We start from the raw sequence: 22,705 nt of genomic DNA, 5'->3' as shown, positions 1-22,705 counted from the left end.
CACATAAATGTGGATACTTTAAACAGATATTAATTCTCCATTGAACTGAGCTCGGGAAACGTCCATGACTGTCCGTCAAGACATGGCTCCTCTTTCTACAATGGACTCCCGGCTTGCATTCGTATACATGGTTTCTTTTTTCAGGCAATGGTTTTGGTAGTTGGCTTTTTTGGTGGCGCAGTAGTGCGCTTTCCTCCTGTACTTCTCGTTTTCCATTGTAGCACCAAACGCCCGGGGTGCACTTCGCATTAACACCATTGCGCAAGTTCCCGCGCTTTTCCACCGCAGCCGGCTGATTTCCTGCGTCCGCCGTTAAAACATCGTTATCTTCGGTTAGAACATCGCAAGAACACAATGCGGATAGCCAAGCCAGCAGGAATGCCACGAAAACTGATTTCATTCTAAGAAAAGAAGTATTGACTGCATAAATCAATTTACAAAGTCCCGAATGTCAGATGTCCTATAACCTTTCGCTTTGTAGGGATATTTTAGGGATAAGATGTTCTCATCTAAATTTTCATTCGCCCACAACTCTTTGTGTATCAATGTTAGCGCTTGATCGACCAGATTCCCTACAGACGATGATATTTAGAACACCATACCATAGGCAACCCAGAAATCTGTTTATACTCAGTCTTTGACCACATTGTTTACGCGCGCGGTCAGCTTCTGTAGTAATTACTGTATTATATATTGATATATAATCAATCAATATATCAATCAATAATAATATCAATTATATTGATATATAATCAATCAATATATAATACAGTAATTAGTACAGACAGTAGCTGACCGCGCGTAAACAATGTAGTCGAAGACTGAGTATAAACAGATTTCTTGGCTGCCTATGACCATACTGATACATCTATGGACACATAATTGGAAGTTATGGAAATGCATAATCATATTAAAACAGAAGTTAAGGAAAAACACGTATTACACGTATTATACAAAGCGTCGGTGAACAAGACGGAGATTTCGAGCAGGAAATCTCGGGTAGTCTAATAAATTTTGTAACTGTAAATGTTTAAGCATTAAGGTATAAAAGAAAATATAAAAAGCTATAATTCAATCATGAAGACTGAAAATTTTAGGCTAAGTATCTTACCTTTGGTTCTCTTGCAGACCAAGTCCCGATGTTTCGATCACTAAACTGCTGCTCACATAATTTTGCGTGGGTTTTAAAGCCGATAAACCACACACTAGGCATGCTATTCTTGTAGTTGTTTTTTTTTATTTCGCGCTAAGTAAACGTCCTGTCTCTCCAGGATATTGTATTGCTCGAGTTTGATCAATATTCTCTGACAACTATTCTTGCTTCTTCGCGTGTGGAACATGCAGATGTTAATTTAGTACTTACCATTGCGAAATATACCTATTTTTGCTCCTTTTCAAGTCGATTCTGCTTAAAGCCAGTTTTCCACTAGGGCAGGCGGAATTTTTCGAACGAACGAGATTTTTTTCTCGATTTTCTTTTCAATTGTGACAGGTGAAGGGAATCCGCCACGGTCGAATTCTCAGAAATGAAAAGAATATCAGACGAAAAATTTCGTTCGGTCGAAAAATTCCCCCGACTAGAAAACCGGTTAAAAGAATACAAATATACAGACAGTCTGCATGCAAGGCCAGCAAATATCCTGTTCCTTTCAGCGCCAGACCGACATATTGACAAACTGAGGTTAAGTAATTATTGCTTTTTGTTGCAGTTTATTGCACTGTCCGCACACAACGCGTCATAATTTGAGAACAAATGCACATGTCCTATTGAAAATGCATCATCGCTTGTAATCATTCTATTTTTATAAGAAAAACAATATAATACATGTTTGATGTGTCTCAACATCATGTGTTTTCGCCATACTTGTTTGCATCTCTTTCAACGTATAACTATAAATTTCATTTTACAGTAAATTCAAACTCCTTTATATTAATGTACACAAATAAAGATGTGCTTTGAGGTAACTACTGTATGTATCATATATAGTGGGTGTACAAAAAAATACGTGATGAATGAAAAATTCATTCGTGCATGTGCCGTTTCATTGTCATGATCCAAATACGACGTTATTTTGCTTGCATGTCAATTTTCCAATATGGCTATTTATCGAGCTCTAAGTCTTTCTCCTTTTCCCCTATGGCTTGAAATATTTTACAAACAAAATTGCCTCATGCTTAGTGACTACAGGAGTCCGAAACAAACTAAAAAACTAGAACGACTACCAAGAGATTTCGACTAGAAGTGAGTTCTGAGGAACAGATGAAAGAGAATGAAACATTTAAACAAGCCTATCATGCAGTCTAGCGAAATAAAAGACAGCCCAATTGTTAGGCTAGAGTATATACTAAACACTTAAAACATTAATAACTCCAGAGATTATTATTGCATTCTTAAAGACAAAGTCAAAGATATTACAAATTTACTCGATATTCTTGACAAAACTATGCGTTTTGTTGTTTGTACGAAAAGTAAAATACGAGCCAGTGTTACGAGCTTGATTCAACATTCAGAAAACCTCGAACATTTACCTGCATGATATTTTGCTGGTTTTACTAAGCATTTTAATCCGTGATATAAATGGAGGTCAGACTCAAATATTTGATTACGTTTCGACGCCTATGCTGCACAGGAGAGAACCGAATAATACGACATTCCACGTATTTTTTTTCTATGCTGAAGGGCAACCAACAGGCGAACAACCAACAGGCAACATGCTGTAATCAGTGTAATGACAATTATGTCCTGCCGAATTAATCAACGTTGTAATTACCGGGTTTATGACGTCACATGAAAACTAAGAATAGTGCAATAAACTCGTCGCCTGCAACTAGCGGAGGCAACCGGCGTAGAAAGTCAATGCAATTCATCAAGGATCACACTCTATAACCGGCAAGTTAGTGTTTGTGATTACGGACGCCATATTGTAATAAGCTTATTGTAATTGGGGACATATCGATGATTGCCGAAGAAAATGAAGTGCGTTGATGGACTAGAAATTAGCATATCGATTACCTAGGCTGCCGATATATTAATTTAAAGCAGTCCTTGATCCTAGTACTTGATCCACAGTTGACATTGAAGTGTACGTCGTATTACCTAAGTTCATCCAAACCTATCTATAGTCTTCATAACTAAAGTCAAATGATCCAAGAATGAGTTTGACGCCACTCTAAGGTTCTTAGCTTCTGGAGCTTCAAAAGATCTAAATAAAAACATCGATTCAATCAATATTAGTCAATCAATCAAGTTTACTCAGCACCCCCAAATTGTATAGGCAATACAAGTTTCCTCCATCAAACACCGACCTACAGGCTACACTCAAACTATACATTCAAAAATCCTATTCTTTCTTACTCCCCCGCTCTTTTATATATATTCGTATATTGATATTGGACAATTGTACACAGTTGCATGATTTTATGGTTTCTATCTGTCTAGTCAAGGTTTTCGAGTGACAACAACTTATATTTCAATACTGCTTTTCAAATGGCGTGCATGTTTCAAGCATTTGCTAGATTATGTTCTGATGCCTTGTTCATTTTAAAGAAAATATTTAGGAATGGTGAAGAGTAACAAAATAAACCTTTTCAAACTAAAGCAATAATTGGTATGTTATTCTTTGGCTTTAAAATATAATGACCTTTATAGTTTATACAACTGAATATCGGTTTTTTCTATTTTTTTAGGTCAGTTTACGTTGGGATAATTCTCAATTTGGTAAACTTATAGTCAAACCTATGTATATTAGCATTAAAAGTGGGAGACTAGCTCTCACTAAAGTGTTCGTTTTGCCCACAGTATACTGCCTAGTAAATATTCTCGAAAGGATTTTCGGAGGTGATGCTAATAGTTCTTCTGCTCAAAGAACTGCAGATTCTTCTTATGCATTGTTCTGCTGATAAAAAAATAGAGGAGTTTCATATAGTGGAGGCCATTTGGTGACGTACATGTAATAGTACCATCTTTCTTTCCAAAGTTCTTTCTTTCTTTCCAGTTTGTCTATATCAACACCACTTACACAGACTTGGTCTAAAAAGGTTGTTGTATGACTTGTTGTATGACATGCATTGACAATTATGTTATGGTGGAAATGTTGTATTAGAACAATCTGAGAAATGCTAAAAATGTGTATTGATGTAGGTTGTTGTTGTATAGGAGAGAGAGCCTGTATTTCTATCAATGAAGGCGGGAACATTTTTGGGATTTATAGACGTCTAGCTTATGCGAAAAACACGACACCACAAATCAATCTCGAATAGTTTAAAATAACCCATTGACATTGTCGAAAGTACTTTTTAGACCCTAGGCTTAGCTAAAAGGCATGTACGTTTTATTTTTTTGGCATTTTCCCTAGCACTGAGTAACACTGGGTATATCTGACTCATGATAATACATTTTTTTGTATATTTAAGATGATATTTTAATTCTTCGGTAAGTTCAGACACTTAGAAAGACAGACTATGTTCGGAAACTACCCACGCACTATATGTATAGGCGCTCCAGCCCCAGTTTATAAATACAAAGAAAGCCTCAATAACCGCTTGGAATGTTCACTTTGCCACACAGGAAAAAGCTCGTATATTGCCGACGCACTTACGCAATCAGGATGTTCTCTTCGACTTTTAGTTTCTTTGTCACTTTTGTTCTTCTGGGTTCTGGGTCAACTTTTAGCGAGTTCATTGCAATCTTAGCTTTCTCTTTGTCTGGAAATGGGATGCTGAGATCTCTGCAAAGAGTTAAGACCACAATTGATGGAACAAGTTTGTGTTTTAACCGCCCAATATCTGTTAAACTATGGAAACTATTTAATTAGGGCGGACACAATCGACGAGCTATATAGCTCTCGATGAACTTAAGATTTCAATACTGAAGCTGATTAGAGAGGAACACTCCTAGCTTGTTTTTTCAACATGTTTGCTTGTTTGTTTATCAGATATAACTTACGATGGCAAATCAGGAAACAATCAAGCAAGAAAGTTGCACACTTTGCCTTTTCGGCTAAGATGCGTTGAATACCTAACCCGCTGTCAATATTGAATATACAAATTGTGGGGAATAATTGACTTTATTCAATGCTAGGAGAGGTATGCAGCTTGATATTCTAGGAATAAATTAAAGTGTTCAACTCCATAACGTGAAAGAGACTACAAGCCTCTTAGCACTATCACAATTTCCAATTTCACATCTCCACCACGGGAACATTAATGCTTTTCATCAGATATGAGCCAATACATTTATATGAGAAAATCATGTGATCTATTCATTGAGAAGTGATCAGGGCCTCAAATCATATCATGATATGGAAGTAAAGATTTCTACAATAATTGAGTTTATAAGTTTGATATATAATTATTTTTAAGAGCTCCTTTTAATCCCTCTTTATTTATATATCTCTCTAGTATTACATTATAGCTATTGCAATTTTTTAAAATTTCTAAATTGATTATGCATGCAATAGCCTCTATAGTTGTTTGACAATAACAACATAGTACACATACTGTATACTTTTTTATTGAACTTATTTTATCTTTGGATTTTTGCACATTTATATATTCAAAGGCATTAAACTAAAGTTTTATCATGATTTATTAAGGACATATATTGTTGCCTTTTAGTTGATTTTAGCCATTTTTAAAAAATTTCTGTCCATTTGAACTCTGACAAAAAGGGTCAACTACAGAATGGTCATTTTAAGGGGGTATGTAAGCAAGCTGTTCGCAAGATTTGTAAAACTAATTGTGCTTTTGTTTTGCAAAGTCCTCCCCTGCAGAAAAATGGCTCAAAAATATATTTATAAGAGGGCTGTCTACAAAAGTACTGTCACCACAGCAGGATATCAGAGGACCTATGGAGTTTGGTAGATTAAAACTAGATGAATTTGCTTAGCTTCTATACAAAGGAGGTGATATTATAATTAAATAATTGCAAACAGCAGGAATTGAACTGCAGTGTTACACTCTTTGATCAACAGGTGTCACAAAAGCACACAATCATTTAATTTTACAAAACACCGGTCATTTATTGTGATTTTGTTTCAAAATATTGTGATTTTGTCTGAAGTTAGAATCCATCTTTAGGAAAATTCAGTCACCAGAAAGTGGAGAGAAGTTTGATCCCAGTGAACAACCAAAAGTGTTGACACAAACAAGTGTATTGGTAGCTAGTATACTGGCATGTATGAGAGTTTAAGCGATAAGCATACACATGAACATGCGCATGCACAGATCACCCATTAAGTTTAATGACATATCTGCATTAATTTGTCTGAAAGTGGCAAATTTATCAGCATTGTTTAACTTTCATCTTGACAGCATTATATGGTATTTGTGGCATTTTAACTACACCAGGTTTTTGGAGGGAATTGCCCCTTGGCCATTTCTAGAAACCTATAGTCATGTTTACAACTTTTAAATATAAATTTTGGCAGACTTATTCACAAATAAATTAGACAAAACACTTATGGTTTAATTTAACCTTAATTGCTCATATCCACCCCCCCCCCCTTCCAGTATATATTACTTTAAATGCATATGGCATTTCATATTTTCATTGCAAGATGCAAGAATATATTGCATACCACGTATACAGCTTAACACCACCTTTAGTGTGATCTAACAAAGCACCAATCATCTTTAACGTTACAAATAAATGGCCGCCACATGTACATGGTTAGTCTTTCTCAAAGAGCTCCAGTGAGTCAGTGACATAGTAATATTTAAAACTAAAAATATGCTTGATGGAAGTATGGAACAATATCTAGTAGAAAGAACAGCTGCTCCATAATTATAAAGACCGAACAATGCTGAAAGACAAACCCCGCTGTAAATATAAATGCTCAGGCTGGTACGAATATAGTATACGGCATTTAAAAAGGATACAACTTCAATTTTTCCGCCATCTTTGATAATTCACTTTATATGATTATCTATAAAAATCCGACAAAGCCCAGGCCCCAGAGCTCTCAGAAACAACACCTAATTTTTTGAAAAATTTCGAACAATTTAGTCTATTTCCTCGTTTTTCAAAAATAACAATATATTCGTCGTGCTTTGATACGCCTTCAAGAAAAAAAACCCTTTTATTTGTTGTTTTTTTATCCAATTCAAGTTTATCCAACAAAATTATAATAAACACAAAGCAAAGTGCATTGATCATAAGAATTGATGTGTTCTACCTGCAACGAATGTTATGATTATAAATATATTTTGCCAATATAATTATATAAACTATCAGTATGATAATTTTTTGATAAATTATTATATATGGACGTAAAAATTACATCATCAATTCACCATCTGATTGGATAATGGTTGCTAGGCGACACCGTCGGTGGTTTGTTGTTGACGTGCGGTTGCCGTGACAGCTGTGTTTACTGCCATCTGATTGGCTGTTTCACCTTAACAACAAAGAAGAAACATAAGTACGCAGCGTTTTCAATGGCAAACTGAGGATTCGCAACAACGAAGATGAACTATTTCCTTTAAAACAAAGACTTTTCTTTGTCAAGTATTGCTAGAATGATAAGTACGAGCACAAGAAAGCCTCTACAAGTCTCGAAGAGCCGTCCGATACAAACCGGGGAGACGATTTATCAACTAGATCCGCGAAACAGTACACACACAAACGACGAACTATCGAGCCAACATGTTTTGCCACCGCTGAAGACCGCAACAAAAACGCTGAAACAACAATCACACGAATCCAATAATACGCTCCCACATTTGGGAGGCGTACAAGTACAACAGCTATTCGAAGAGGAAACAAATCATCGTGGTAAAGTGGAAGCAAACACGAACAATTTGCCGTCAGTCCGGGCAACTTCGAACTCACACACTTCAACGCCGGCTGATGATAACAATAATAATAACGACAGGAAATCGAGTGCGGAGTCGTCGACCGGGAAATCAAGGACTTTACCAATGACTCCCGAGAAGGCTATGAAAGTCTTTATGACTAAACTGACACCGTTTGAGCATCATGAGATCTTTAACTATCCTCATGTTTATTTTACTGGACCAAACGCAAAGAAAAGGCAAGGTGTTATAGGTGGGGCTAACAATAATGGATACGATGATGAGCAAGGGTCTTATATTCACGTTCCTCACGATCATATTGCTTATCGCTACGAAGTTTTGAAAATTATCGGTAAGGGCAGTTTTGGACAAGTCGTAAAGGTCTACGATCACAAAACACAGAGCTACGTCGCCCTGAAAATGGTACGGAACGAAAAGCGATTTCATCGTCAGGCGGCAGAAGAAATCAGAATTCTGGAACATTTAAAGAAACAGGATAAAGAAAATAACTATAATATCATACATATGCTGGAGAGTTTTCAATTTCGAAACCACATTTGTATCACTTTTGAACTGTTGAGTATGAATTTGTACGAGTTGGTTAAAAAGAACAAATTTCAGGGGTTCAGTTTACAGCTCGTGCGAAAGTTCGCCCATTCAATCCTACAATGCTTGGACGCGTTGCATAAGAACAGAATTATTCATTGCGACATGAAGCCAGAGAATATACTCTTGAAACAACAAGGACGAAGTGGAATAAAGGTGATAGACTTTGGATCCAGTTGCTACGAACACCAGAGGATATATACATATATTCAAAGTCGATTTTATCGTGCACCTGAAGTAATACTAGGTGCCAAGTATGGGATGCAGATTGATATGTGGAGTTTTGGTTGTATTCTAGCCGAACTTCTAACTGGATATCCAATCTTTCCCGGGGAAGATGAAGGCGATCAACTTGCGTGTGTAATCGAACTTTTAGGAATGCCTCCTGCTCAATTTATCGAGCCACACAACTCGAAACGCGCAAAGAATTTCTTCAGTTCAAGGGGACATCCTCGGTATTGTAGTGTCTCAACTTTGCCTGATGGCGAAACAGTTTTGACAGGGGGAAGATCAAGACATGGTAAAACCAGAGGGCCTCCTAACTCTAAGAGTTGGGTAACGGCTTTGAAGGGTTGCGATGACCCTTTATTTATCGATTTCTTGAAGAAATGCTTGGAGTGGGAGCCGTCACAAAGAATGACACCAGCTCAGGCGCTTCGACATTCATGGCTCAGACGTCGCCTGCCCAGAGCTCCTGATAACACAACTAGTCATAAAGCTAACCCGCCTGCGTCTGCCGACAAGAAGCATCAGAGACTACCTTCCAGCTCTACTAAACTACCTCCAACAGTTCCTACTTCAGCCAAGGCGAAAACCAGGAAACCCAACGAGAATTTGTCCGACACAAATCGAACTGTACTACCCAAAATTGTCGGCAGGTGATCGATTATCATACATAAACACAGGACAAAACTACAGGTTTTAGTTAAGACTTCAAAGCCTGTCTGCTTTTTTGTTAGCAACAAAACCAAACAGTATACCGATTTCGATAGAAATTATTTTAAAAATGATGAACTTAGACTCATGTGTGGAGATTTTACAATGCTTTTTAGGTATAAGACTTTTAAAGTATAAAGATTTTATCGTGCTTTGTCACGCCGGCAATGTCACTGTATGTACATAATAATTTTTATGGAAATTTTTTATTTTTTTATCCAACTGTATATATAGACGAGATTCTAATATATATCTTTTAGTGTATATATGGACGACGTGAATAAATTCTTCTCAATAGAATGAAATTTGAAACATTCAATGTTGCAATTCTTATTCATTTTTGTTTTGACGGTGAAATCGAGTCGAAATTCCACATGCAAATTTAATACTTGCCAACTTGCAGCTGAAATCACCGTAATTCTGACAATTGGTGTTAATCTAGGTTTACCGCGATAGTATAGTCTGTTTATTCAAGCTTCTCCTGTCAATATTGGCGAAAAAATCAAATTAATAGTCATGTAATAAAACTCTTACGCGAGGAGAGCTTTTAAATTATGGCCCCTACACGGCCTACAGGCTAACATGCACTATATTATGGAATCATACTTTAGATTCTTGTATACACACAGCCAATATAATAAAACCGCCACTTAGTCTAGTCGAGCATGCAATCAAATATTCTGGAATATAGTTCTCTATCAAATTTTAACTGCTTACGTCTTGTAATTCGGCTATTTATCAATTGTCAATGACGGTGTACAAGGCATGCACATACCTATTCGTTTATAATATTTTTGGGTGAAAACGACTGCCCCCCGTTGCAAACTTAAACACCGTTTATAGCCCTTTCAGTAGTCAGATTGGATAAAATAATAAAATAGCCTAAGGGGAATTTAGCCAAATAGATTTGTTTTTCATTTGTTTGTTTCAATTTAATTTGAAAAGCTTGTCTAAAGACATAAAATTTACCAATGGCACTGATCAGCATAAATCGATATGAAGTCGTCTTACATCATGTGTCGTCTTACAACAGTGTCCGTGTCATGGCTATCACCAGCCAGTACAAATGTAATAAACAAGACACTTTCGACTTGTCAAGTTGGGCTCTGAATGATCGCGAACCGTGAAATAATAAACTGTTTGTTCAACCCAATATTTCGTGCAAAAAATATAACACGTTAAGACTTCGGAATTCTGAAAATTACTGGATAAGTTTAGGCGTTTAGATGTATTGTATAAGACACGACTTTGTGTATCACGTGTATCCCATCTTACTGAAGTCTTCTATAATGCCTGAATAACCTTCTTTATTAATCTAGTACTTTCCGTTAAACTGAGAATTCTTTAGTACCCTTCAGTCATACAAATACTGCAGGTCCAAGGTCAACTGCACTCAACTGTACTTCTTGGCACACCCAGGACAAACGTTACCTCTTCACCCCATTGACCTTTCGAAAAGGCATTTTGTTCTCCTTGATCAAAATTAACCTCAGATGACGGAGGTTCCAGCAAGAAAATTCTTGAACACATTTCACTTTACCAATAAACATTACCCAACATATCACATGTACCTTCCAGAATGATCCTAACATTCATTCCTACCTCTGGTGTGCCGATTCGACAGTCTTTCCCCCATCTCCCATTAGCAGCATACACCAGGTGCTAGAGAATGCATGTTATTACAATAGGCAAAAGTTCTGTATTTGAACTTGAAGATTTACATTATATTCAGTTAAAGTATACTTTAAACTTAAGGTCCTCTACTTAAGCTCATGCTAGGGCCACATCCACATCCTATCTGACGTTTGGCGTAGCATATTTTTTCTGATCTTTTATAGCTTTTTCTACCCTAAAATTTTACATTTTACCGTATCGCTAAGCGAGTCAGCTACGAGATCAAAGACAAAGTACACTTTGTAACCTCAGTTTCTATTAACCGTGCTGAAACTTAAATGCTGAATACAGTACACAGAAAGAATATAGAAAGCTTTGCAAGTTGCTGCCTCAAAAACTATATCGGAGGAAAAAGTTTTGTCATCAAACTTACAGCACTAGGTGGGTGGGTATGACTGAAAACGTTTTGCACAGCAATGAAAGTGTGGACGTCTCCCTCGGCTCGATTTACCTATACATGAGATGTTATCCTTCTGGACCGGTTGTTCAAAAGCTGGTTAGCTTAACCCTGGGTTAAAAAATCTTTACATTAATTCTTTTAATCGCTTGTTTACAAAGTTGAATATCTTTTTTGAAAAATATTTTTTGGAACGATAGGAGTAACATTTTCTAAAGTTTTAAAAGGAACATGGGTTAAGAAGCACATAAACTAAAACAGTAAAATTTAATCCAGGGTTAGCGCCAGCTTTGAACAACTGGCCCCTGGACAACGGTCTCTGACCAGACACACACTCTGGGATTTTAGTCATCTGATTTTGATTTGAATACTTGTTTAAAACGAACAACAGTTAGTGGACTAAACCATAAAAGTTGGTGACAAAAATCCTAGTTTGTGCACCCGGGTAAATTTTGTTGAATATAGGCATGTATATAATATAAGTATCGCCGAATTTAATGTCATTCGTCTTGACAAATCACATGACAGGTTTGCTTGACCGTGTTTACTACAAAGAGAATCAGTCTATATCGACTGCGAAAAACTAGATATTCATTCCAACAGCAACCCAGACCTGCAACATACTCTCCTGGTGCACTCTAAGTTCTGACAACCACTTGCAGTGTCTGGATATGGCCCCTCGGAAATATTGTCACAATAAAAGAACAACTCGTGATGCAAAGAAGGACAGTTGACCACCAGGTCCTGCAGGCCAATGGCTGATAAACGTAAACAACCAGACAAGTCCAAGTGTGTGAGGCTTTTCAAATTGTCGTTCTTTGCCAGAGGTCTGAACAAAATGATACAAAGAAGCCATCTAGGTCTGGTGGAAGCATCAAAATGATGTATCTCTCGGCTAAAAATTTAACTACTCTACTCTTGACTCTTGGTTTATTTATACAACATCCATCCATTAAAGGGGATGTTTTGAACTTTAGTAACTTTGGATCGGTTGCTACATTATTCAACGGATAAATGCAGAAGTCGTTGCCTAATTCCATTCATCCACTGAGCAGGCTGTTCACATGAGCCCGGTTACAGAGATTTAACGAAGCGTAAAATGGAGTTAGAATTATTGAAATGAGTAAATAACACGATTCATACTAACTCTCCTGACGAAGGTCCTTAGGTCAAAGTGTTTTTGTCTATTTTAGGCAGTGATTATACCACATTTGATGCTTGGTTATATTGGAACGATTCTGGTAGTCGTACAATCATCCTAACAATAGCATGCGATTGTTTTGTTTCAAAAAGACTTTTTTCAGTGCCTCCTTTTCATTAAATCCATTTAACGCTTCCTTAAATCTCGGTAACCGGGCTCATGAGAACAGCCTCTGAATTACGTACCTTATTCCCTCGTCTGTCACCTGGTAGCAACCAGACAACGAAAGATATCGCAATCCATGAGGTACCGAGTTCAGTTCATCCTGGCTGAGATCACCTCGTTCATCACCTGACCCACAGCAACTAGCGCGGTCACTTGAAACACGGGGGGTGAGAGCTGCAGAAAGTTTTTTCAAGGTTTTATCGGTTATTTTGGCACAGCCTGATAAATCCAGGTGTCGCAATAATTTGCCACCATTTTTCCGAAACAATCTGGAATAGACGAAACAAAAATGTTGTCTTAACAACGATTTTGTCGACTAATGGGTGGTTTTTCAACCGTTCTAAAAATGCTTGAAAGGCGATAAAATTTCAGATTGGAAGCAACAATTACTAAAGAGGATCTTCGATTTAGAAATACTAAGATTTAATAAAAGTTGTAGCAAATAACGATTGAAAAACCACTATTCGGTGGATAGCGCTATTCGGGTTTCATACAACCGGCCCCAGATCTCAATAAAATGCAGATATTGAAATTTTTTCGCTACTAATCACGTTTTCGTAGACTTAAGGCATAAGACCTTACCCATTCAAACCTAAGTCTGAAATATTGTTTTGGGACAAATCAAGAAGTTCCAAATTCTTGCAGTGGGACAGCATTTTGTAGATCTAAATTAAAATGCCAATAATTCGTCAAGGCTCTCGTAAGCGTCCAAATCAAACATAGATTATTGAAATGAAAACACTGGTATGGTTACACAGAATTGTTTAACTTCCACCAAATGTCGGATTGGTAGCCAACCATTGAAATAACACAGGTAGATTTCTTTGATATAGCTTCGTATCCTCTAGATCTAAATACTGATTTATGATTAAAGAGAATTACACACCAGTGTACCTCTAGCTTGCTCGCGCAAACGCAGTGGCGGAAAAATGTTTTTCTTCCTTCGAGGAGATGAATTATGCAGATAATAATATTTCCACCCGACTAGACTTGCTAAAAGTAGACTGTTTAAACCCACACGCGTGTGGGTTTAAAGAGTCGCAAGTCTACCACCCGACCTGCAGTCTGCGATGTGCAGATTAAAACTTGGTGATACTTTCTTACAAATATGTTGAAAATGTATATGGTAGGTCTTATGGAACACATTTTATGTCTTACAGCTGGGCCATGATTAAGAATTTCACACAACTTTTAACCTAAGAAAAATGGCTAGCATAGGGCCCAGTGAAAACTTCTCATAGCACAGGAGAAGTTTTCAAAACTCACCAAACCATTAGTCAGACCAGGACAACATCCCATGATTAAGACCTTTACATGATCCCCCACAGCAGGGATAAGATAACGTGCCATCAGAATCAATCTTTTGATGTTGTTTTCTTCATTGGTAACAATTTCCAACTTTCTGTGATCAATCTCTTCTTCATAAGACTCTCCAGAATCATCGCTGTCTCCTCCACTGAATAAACTGAAATTTGAAAAAGATCTTCATAGCGGATTAGGTCCATAGGAGGTTAATCAAAGTAAGTAATCGAGATATAATTAATAAAGCTCTCCTCCTGAAGGATAAATCATACAAAAGTTTAAATCTTTACCCAAGATCATTTAAAATCCAGCTTTGTAGGATATGTCAATGTCCTTGTTAATTGATTCTAATGGCTAGGAAGTTACATTTGGCCTAACAAATCATTTTTAACTGATTTTCAGATGCCATATGGAAGCAATTCCAATGTTTTGGTGCTGATTTATTTAAGTTGCAGTGCATTTCAACACTAAACCCTTGCTGGGAAGGTTATAAAAAGTGTAGATAAGGCTAGCACACCCTGACACATGGGTTCTACCACACAGGTCTGTTTTTCATACTTTGTCCAAATCATTCACAACACATTTAGATTGTTTCTAAAAAGCATTTTTAACATTTTTAAAAATTCCTACCTCTCCCTATCCCATGGATTTTTATCTCCGCAAGCACCATCATTACATGTACAAGGTTCATACTCATCCATACCCATTCGCCAATCATTCTGAAATATCCATCTCACAGGGTGAAGTTGTTGCCATAGCAATGGATCCCATGAAACCTTGGACCATTGCCTACAAACTTGTGCACATCGGCAGAGGTCTCTTGGTGATAGATACGAAAATATTTGCAGCAATAATTCACTGGGAAGTTTTGAAAATTGACAGTTTGATGTGTCCATTTCACCAGTATTGATAGGCAAGATAATTGCAGATTGCTTCTCCCCATTAGAAGATAAAGTATGCAATTGTAGTATTTGTTGTCTTAAGTCCTGTAGTTCACTCCTTGTCAAATATGTGGATAACAAGGGTTGGAATATCTAAAAGGAAAATTCATACTGATATTATTAGGAGGCAAAATGAAAAATTTTTTATTTAAAAAAATTATGTAGAAAGGACTGAATGTCACTGAGTGCAATGCACATAACCCAACAACCCTCGATGTTTATCATACAATTTCTGATGACTTAGATTCTACTATCAGTTACCTAAATCAATGTTTGCTAACTGGCATTAACAGTTAATTCATTAATAATTAAATTGTCCGAATTAATTTAGAACTGGGCTTTCTTAAAAGCTGATGTCGATTGGACATATATATATATATATATATATATATATATATATATATATATATTCCTAATTTTTCAAAAACGTCTTCATTTATTGAACACAATACTGGTTTGATAAGGTTCGAAATATGAAATGTACAGTATGGCTTTTGTGTTTTTATGAGCAGAAGGGATGAGCTTTACTGAATAGACCTCTCTAATTATTCTAATGATTCTCTATTACTTTGAAAAAAAGAATAATTAATCTATCAATGTAATATATTCTATTGATCAACCAATTTACCTCCTCTTCTTCTTTCATATGAGGTAAGAAATCATCAATGAATTCCTTGATAGCATTCTGCAGCTCAACTTTAAACATGGATCGTTGCAGAGAGTCTCCATGAAGTGCAACTGCTTTTTTAACAAGCATTAAAATGTCCTTAATATGTGTATCATGGTGAATATTACACAAAATGTCCAAAAGATCAGATTTTGTCACACGATTCTTAAGTTCTTTTAATATATATTGGTTTTCAATCTCTTCATGATGTTCGATCTCATGAAATGTGTGATTTAACGAGTGCAAGAGTCCTTTAACTGCAAAATCATCTGAAAAATCTGTGCCAAACACCTAGAAAATTGAATTCTTCTGTAGTATACTGAGGTGTTTGATAGTCAGTTAGGATTTGATTACTGCCAGTTCACCATCATTGGGGATTTGGAAAAATAAAGTAACATGGCTATAGGGGGGGGGAGGGTTAGGGGTTATGGGTTGCATCACAAAATTCTGAATTGGGGGGACATTTCTAAGCCCTAAGGGAATATGCCCTAAGGTATATTAAGTTACAATTCGTCATATTTTTTGAGGCCAAATTGCCTGACAACCTTCTACACTGGTTATAAGAAAAAATGTGGTGTGATAAGAGGCCGAGTGTGGTCGATGTGCATAGTATAGCCTGTTAAAATCTATTTTAATTAGGACTCATAATTATCAAACAAGTCCACTTCGTATATACCCGTACATATTTTTTCAATAGAGATTTATATATAAACCTGATTAGACGTTTCTTTGACCAGCTGTTTCATTCTTGTATGTGGAATAAGAAATACGTCCAACTCACTGTTCATTGCTTTATTTTTATGGGACAATAATATGTCAAGAAAATGTACAAATTTAAAATTTTACGTAGTCATCTGTTTTTTTTTAAAACAACAACAGTTTTATCAATTTTCCATCGTCCAGGATGGAATGACGTCATTATAAAAAATACAGAAGGGGCAGATACTGCCAGGTAGGGCAGTGGAGGCAAACGCGGAGTAGCTAACTCCCATATCTTGCAGGCTTGGTATGCTCTGGAACATTTCACACGGAAATCAGCTGTCCCACGCATGATAAATTTTCCATCGACTTTAGTATATTTGTTGGTCGGAAGCCGAAGCGCGATACAGGCGATGGTAAATTTCTTTACTAGAAATATACACTTAAATTCTCTTTCGAACGATATCGATATTGATTGGGAAATTCATGAGAACTAGAAATCGTGCCGTTGCATTAATAGACGACAATAAGAACATGCAATGTTTTCTTGAGACATATCCTGTGTATCATGTCTGGAAGCTGACTGTGCAATTTTTCTCCTCCGTAACCTGAATCACGTGTCATTAGGTCATATATTACGTAATAGGATCATTTGAATTGTCGTCTCTACTATTTGCACTGTTGAAGGTTTTTACCACATATGGACATAAATATTATTCATGTGCTCAAAAAAATTCCCTTCGCCATTACGTGTTTTAAGCATGTGACTGTATGTCTTTATTTCACTTGACCGTGACTTGCATATAATTGGACAAGTAGTCAGCTGTTATAAAAAGACGAAAAGCCAGCGCGATGATTTTGTCTCACAATGCAAACTTTAAGTTATCATAATAGTTGATTTCTGTAGAAATTGATCGTTTTTCACTGTCAATGAGCACTAGGATTAGTAGAATAGCATAGCGAGGATAAATCGTCAGATTGGGCACACGACTGACACTGTATCCTTTAATAGCGAAACCGAAACTGATGACTTAACGAAACCGGGAATGAGTAAACGAAACCGCGAGAAAGAGTTTTCTCCCTCCCCCCCGAAACCAAAAAACAGTTTGACCCTCCTTTTCTTTCACATCCGTTTGTATTTTTCTCTCGTCGAGAATTTAATGAGTAAAATATGCTGTCAAAAATGAAAAAATCACATATATTCACCGAACCATCGAAGTCATCTTCTGAATCGTGGTGACAAATGGCGTTCTCATTGTTGAATTGTTGGATTATGATTAATCGCTTTGGGTCATTTACTTTTGGCCGCGAGCTCCCCCCCAGCCAGAACGTGACGTAATTGTTGTTAGTTTCTCGATCTGATTTACCTCGAAAGCGATTTGACACGATTTTAAGCGTATTTCGAATAAGTGCCTGCCTGGCATGGATAACTTAACCAATCACAATGTGATACCGACCATGAGGCACATTGGACTGTGACTGCGTTTGACTATTAAAATAATGTTACTTTTGCTTACAACCGCTTTTTTGCGGGTATTAAAAGATATTTAATTAATTCAGTCGGTAAGGTAATTGCAGCAACCGAAACAAATAAAATATTTAGTATAATTTTGACGATTCCTGCGATAAATACTGTTGTAAAAGAATATACTGATATCATTATTCAATGAATTACCTAAGTAATACTGATTCTACAGAAAAATTCCTACATTTTCTAATTTATCTTCTTGCTCTCGACAATGATTTAGCCCGATGCACACGACAAAGGGACGAGAGCGTGCTTAATTCGCTTGTATCAACTACAACTACATTATTATTCTTCAAACCGACTAAAATCGAGGTTAAAACTAAACAATTCTCAACAAGACTTGCATTACCACTTTCAGAATACGACGAAGAACTTTCAGAGGAATACAATGTGTTTAAATAATCACCAACTTCCGCTAAATGTTTGGCATAATGTTTTATGGTTTTTGATTCAGTCTCACAGCCTTGACCACAGATATTGCTGCTAATTTTGAGATTACTGTTCGTACTGGCTCGTTTGAGCAGTTCGTCTCCAGCTTTCGCTAAACGGGAGCCGATTTTTTGCAGTAAATTTTTTCGGCCAGCTTTTGGTTTAAGATTTAATCGATAAAGAGCTGGTACGGAAGCGCGACGCCTTTCAGCTGGTTTTCTAGCTTTCAACGATGTTGTCCTGCGTCGGTAGCGCACGCCGTTTTCTGGCCGGCGTTCCAGATTTTCTTTGGTTAAAATGAGTATCCTTTCAGCGGATTCCGGGTCAATTCTTAGGTAGACGTCGGCTTGTTGTTTTTCACGTGCCTGTCGTCTCATTGTGATGACTTCTGCAATGTATAATAATATAAACTTAAGTATAGGTCGGCTATAGTCGGATATTTTTCACCGAGCCGATTTTCCATAATGGAAAGTAGTAGGGCAACTTTTTGGCTAGCTTGCATAATTTAAAAATACAATTTACATGTTGCCTAAGAAACACAAATCAAACATAATTTCTTCACATTGTAAGGACAATATCAATTTTCACTTGGTTTATTCATTAAATTTTCCTTCAGGAGCTGATATGAAGCTTATGATATATATACCAGTGATAATATATAGGCCTATATTACATGTAACTGCATATCGCAGGTTTTACTTCATCTGTTAAAGCTGGTTTAAAGAATAGATTTATTTTTTCTTAGATTCGGAGATGAAAAGATTGTTCTTCCGATATTATTAATTCCGGTGTGTTTGCGTCAAGCTCGCGCGTCAGTATATGCAGGTGAACGTTCGTGCCAATAAGTCGTATGGAGGAATAATGTGTCCTGATCTTTCTGCAGATAATGCAAAATTGATAGAAAGTATATATATATACATCATGTGTGATTTGCTCCCTGATCAAGTGCTAGACTATATTCTATTTAGTTCGTCTGGATAATTCGTCATCGGTGTTTAGATCAAGGCAGATAAAATCGGATGGCCGTTGATTTATCCGTCAATAACAAAGACTTCGATCTTACCTTAAAATTATTATTGTTTGGTACACAGAACAGATCTTAAATGATATAAACCTACCTTTCTTGGTGCCAAATCAATACGAATATCCAACTTGATTTATATATGTGTACTTTGTCTTTTATCCAAATGTCTCATCTAATCATTATCGCTCTGCAGCCTTTTATAACCCCAATATTGCGTGATCACATCCGAGGCACGAGTCGCGATTTTTTGGCGTTAATTACCAAGAAAAACACATTCTTTTAACGAACATTTGTTGCGATTGCAAATACAGACCCCCTATTGGCCAACGCCGTGATTGCTCTATACAACTCATTTCGCCGAATTCTGAAACCGTACACGCAATGTTTCGTAAACACGGAAGTCTTAAAACGAAATTTTGCCTGTAGATCGGCTGTTCTGTAAATGGGGGATTTTTTAATCCATTTCTAGTATATTGGAAATAATGTCACAAGATTTTTCATAAACATCATAGCTAAATTTTAACCAAAATATCAGCTACTGGCACCTTGCGTGTTTGTCAAACTAGAGATATCGCCTTAATAATGCCAACAACACTTAGCTTTCGTACAGCTGCAAATTTTGCCCCCGCTTCTAGACAAGCTATATTTCAAAATTTAATAACGTAGTTAAGGCTTAAATATGCCAGGAAATTTTGAACGATAAATATTTATTCCAAAAGGAGAATTTCTCGATAAAACGTGCAGATGTTGCTCAAATTTTTGTCAACAAAAAATACGCTTTCAAAAGACGATGAAAATTAGAATATGTTGCGTTTTGTTTCCTTGTGATCATACAACATACGGGTAACTATGATGTCATTTTTTATTTTTGGGTGTCGGGGATTTTGCTATAAAAAGTGACTGTGTAGTTCTTTGGCTTCAGTTATAGCACGTTATTCATCACAGGATCATATTGCATTATTTACACAATTTGAGGTTTCTAAGTTGCATGACATGAATATAGTACAATTGCTGGCGTCAGCAATTCCCCTATGCCTCATGGGGGTTCCTGGACAGAGTGACGTTGCGGAATTTTTTTAAGCAGACGAACATATAGCGACCCGGTCGCGCTTTTTCGAATTCCTTAATTTTTTTAAAGACAAATCTGTTATTCTTACCGAGGGGCGCTACAATTCCCCGATAAGGACCTGTATTCCCCACGTCACTCCTGTTCAAGAAGTAGGTATTTTACGATCAAATTTGCTCCGACCGGTAGAAAATTAGTTCAAAAGTAGATATAGAGTAGAAATGTCATAACCATTCAGTTTGACTTCAAAAAATATAGTGCCGTCCGTGATCAAGCTTTACTAACAAGAAAACGAGATTACAAATGGGAACGTGAAGGGTTAAATTTTTTGGCACACACTACGGGGGGAACCCAATTAATAACTAAACGTTCCTTTACCGGACAAGTATCTTGAGACTGTATCTACATTACATCATAGGTTAGCTTTGGTGTCATCACATGCACCTGAGAAACAAATGCAACATGTCTGCTGCAGTTAGTGACGTGCCATGCACCCACCTCTCCCCCCCCCCAAAAAAAATGCACACGTGCGAAGACGGTAAATCTATGCAAGATTGATAGTATTGGGTTTTTGAACAAAAGCGCACGGTACTTTTAAACCAGGATTCACAAGAAGGCTACTTCGACAAAATACTGAAAACACCCTCCAACCCGAATGACAAACAAGTGAATGCTTCTTCGAATATCGAATAATCAAATCTGTTCATGCGAGTTATATTTGGCGGAGGCTCCCAGTAGTAGTTCGATCGAAACGTCGAGAAGTTTTCTGTTGTGTATTTTATTCAGGACAACTACAATCATGCCTCCTCCGCAGGCTCTTTTTCGGGCAAATATGGCGGGCGGTGATATTTTGCGGGTAGAAATCGCCCGAAATGCTCCCTAGCGCCTGCGGAGGACTACAATCCATGAAATTGAAAGCACACTAATTTATTTTACATCACCTATTTTGTCTATTTGTTCTAAATACACCAATACTTTGTGTATATAGTAATAGATACTGCTTAATCCCTCGATTTATCCGATTAATCTGAATAATTGAAAAGTAGGTACACATAGAAAACATTAGGGATTACTTGGGATATTTAGATTCATTTATTAATTCTGTCATTAGTTCTTACTGACTGCATGCAGCCAACGGTGCGCTCACGCCATTTCCAGTAGTTTTGTTTAGTCTATTGGGTATAGTTCGTTGCTTACGACCTGCTTAACGGTCAGCTTGTTTTTGTTGTCAGACAGAATAGTGGTTTGCAACCCATCCATTTCACAGCTTGTGAAAATTAAATTTCTCTTGTGAAATAGATTGTGTTCATCAATTCAATGTTGGATGCCGACTACAACAGCGTTCTCAAAGCTCCCATATTAATTTACTTCTCCCATCTTAAACTCTTTGAGCCGCCTGACAGCATCCGATACGGAGGGGAGGAACTGCTAAATATTGTCAATTCTCGCCCACCCGTACGCAATACGCTTTACCTTCCAAACGCTATACTCTTCCAAACGTTTTTCAGATACTGCAAGTTTTGTCAACATATAGGGAAATCTGCAATGTAACATAGCACTTTTCGCTTCTTTTTCAGTAACCCACAAGTCAATGTTGTTGTTTTATTCGAATTGCATCTCATGCAACCTTCTTGGCTTGGTTTCAACAATCGAATGGTTATACGTAAAGGTCTTCCTAAACCACCATCAACATCTCATTTAGATAAGGCCTGTCCCAATTTTGTCGGATCCTATTTACCTCAACAAAAGCAATACCTCATCTCCACAATGGCAATTGATTTGCTGCATCTATATATATATATACATTATAGGAGTCAACGACTAAATAACATGCACCAGAAGTGAATTCTACCCGATAAAATTAAATCGTATGTACATGCAGACTTTTAGACAATGAAGGAAATGCGAAACAAAATTATTAAGGGGTCAAAAATTTACTAGGGTGGATACAACATCGCTCAAATACGGTTACAATGGAGAGAGAAAGGGTGAACACTGTCAAGTTCGTTTATATCCCTGCTTTTCGTCCGAACACCTTCAAACTAGTACTAAAAACACGGTCTCGGCGGTCTGATTATTAAAATAAAAATATACAAGAGAACTTTTCCACTGCCTTTGGAACAAAAGCTTTGCATTATACGAGGACAGCCAAGAGAAAGGAACAATTAAAACAGTTTATCCGGCACAAGGTGATTGATCAGTCTGCCTGTGAATAATTTTAGCTGAAATGGCAAAAATATTCCATTGTCGAGTGTTGTTGCTCCACATATTCTACT

At 36.9% G+C, this 22,705-nt stretch overlaps 3 protein-coding genes across 3 annotated transcripts; 1 reads left to right on the top strand and 2 right to left on the bottom strand.

Annotated features, from left to right (window-relative positions):
- Window positions 1–1,767: 1,767 nt before the first annotated feature.
- Window positions 1,768–7,200, bottom strand: LOC114530625 (EKC/KEOPS complex subunit LAGE3-like). Its single transcript, XM_028552218.1, has 3 exons — window positions 6,880–7,200; window positions 4,599–4,727; window positions 1,768–3,203 (listed from the first exon to the last, which is right to left on the bottom strand). The coding sequence occupies exons 1-3, from the start codon at window positions 6,897–6,899 to the stop codon at window positions 3,104–3,106; spliced, it is 249 nt and encodes an 82-aa protein (XP_028408019.1). The 5' UTR covers window positions 6,900–7,200; the 3' UTR covers window positions 1,768–3,103.
- Window positions 7,201–7,422: 222 nt separating this feature from the next.
- On the top strand, window positions 7,423–9,630 carry LOC114530631 (dual specificity tyrosine-phosphorylation-regulated kinase 2-like). The gene is given in 2 exon segments (XM_028552223.1): window positions 7,423–9,174; window positions 9,177–9,630. Coding segments are annotated over 2 exon segments (1,779 nt in total). The 5' UTR covers window positions 7,423–7,518; the 3' UTR covers window positions 9,300–9,630.
- Window positions 9,631–11,603: 1,973 nt separating this feature from the next.
- On the bottom strand, window positions 11,604–17,459 carry LOC114530672 (F-box/LRR-repeat protein 5-like). Its single transcript, XM_028552275.1, has 7 exons — window positions 16,397–17,459; window positions 15,645–15,974; window positions 14,706–15,109; window positions 14,040–14,238; window positions 13,356–13,438; window positions 12,794–13,042; window positions 11,604–12,236 (listed from the first exon to the last, which is right to left on the bottom strand). Exons 1-7 carry the CDS (start codon window positions 16,469–16,471, stop codon window positions 11,999–12,001), a joined length of 1,578 nt encoding a protein of 525 aa, XP_028408076.1. The 5' UTR covers window positions 16,472–17,459; the 3' UTR covers window positions 11,604–11,998.
- Window positions 17,460–22,705: the final 5,246 nt, after the last annotated feature.

The sequence above is a fragment of the Dendronephthya gigantea genome, unplaced genomic scaffold (genome assembly GCF_004324835.1).
Source record: "Dendronephthya gigantea isolate DGI-Jeju-01 unplaced genomic scaffold, DenGig_1.0 000064F, whole genome shotgun sequence".
Lineage (NCBI taxonomy): Eukaryota > Metazoa > Cnidaria > Anthozoa > Malacalcyonacea > Nephtheidae > Dendronephthya > Dendronephthya gigantea.
This window is presented reverse-complemented; position numbering and strand designations above follow the sequence as displayed.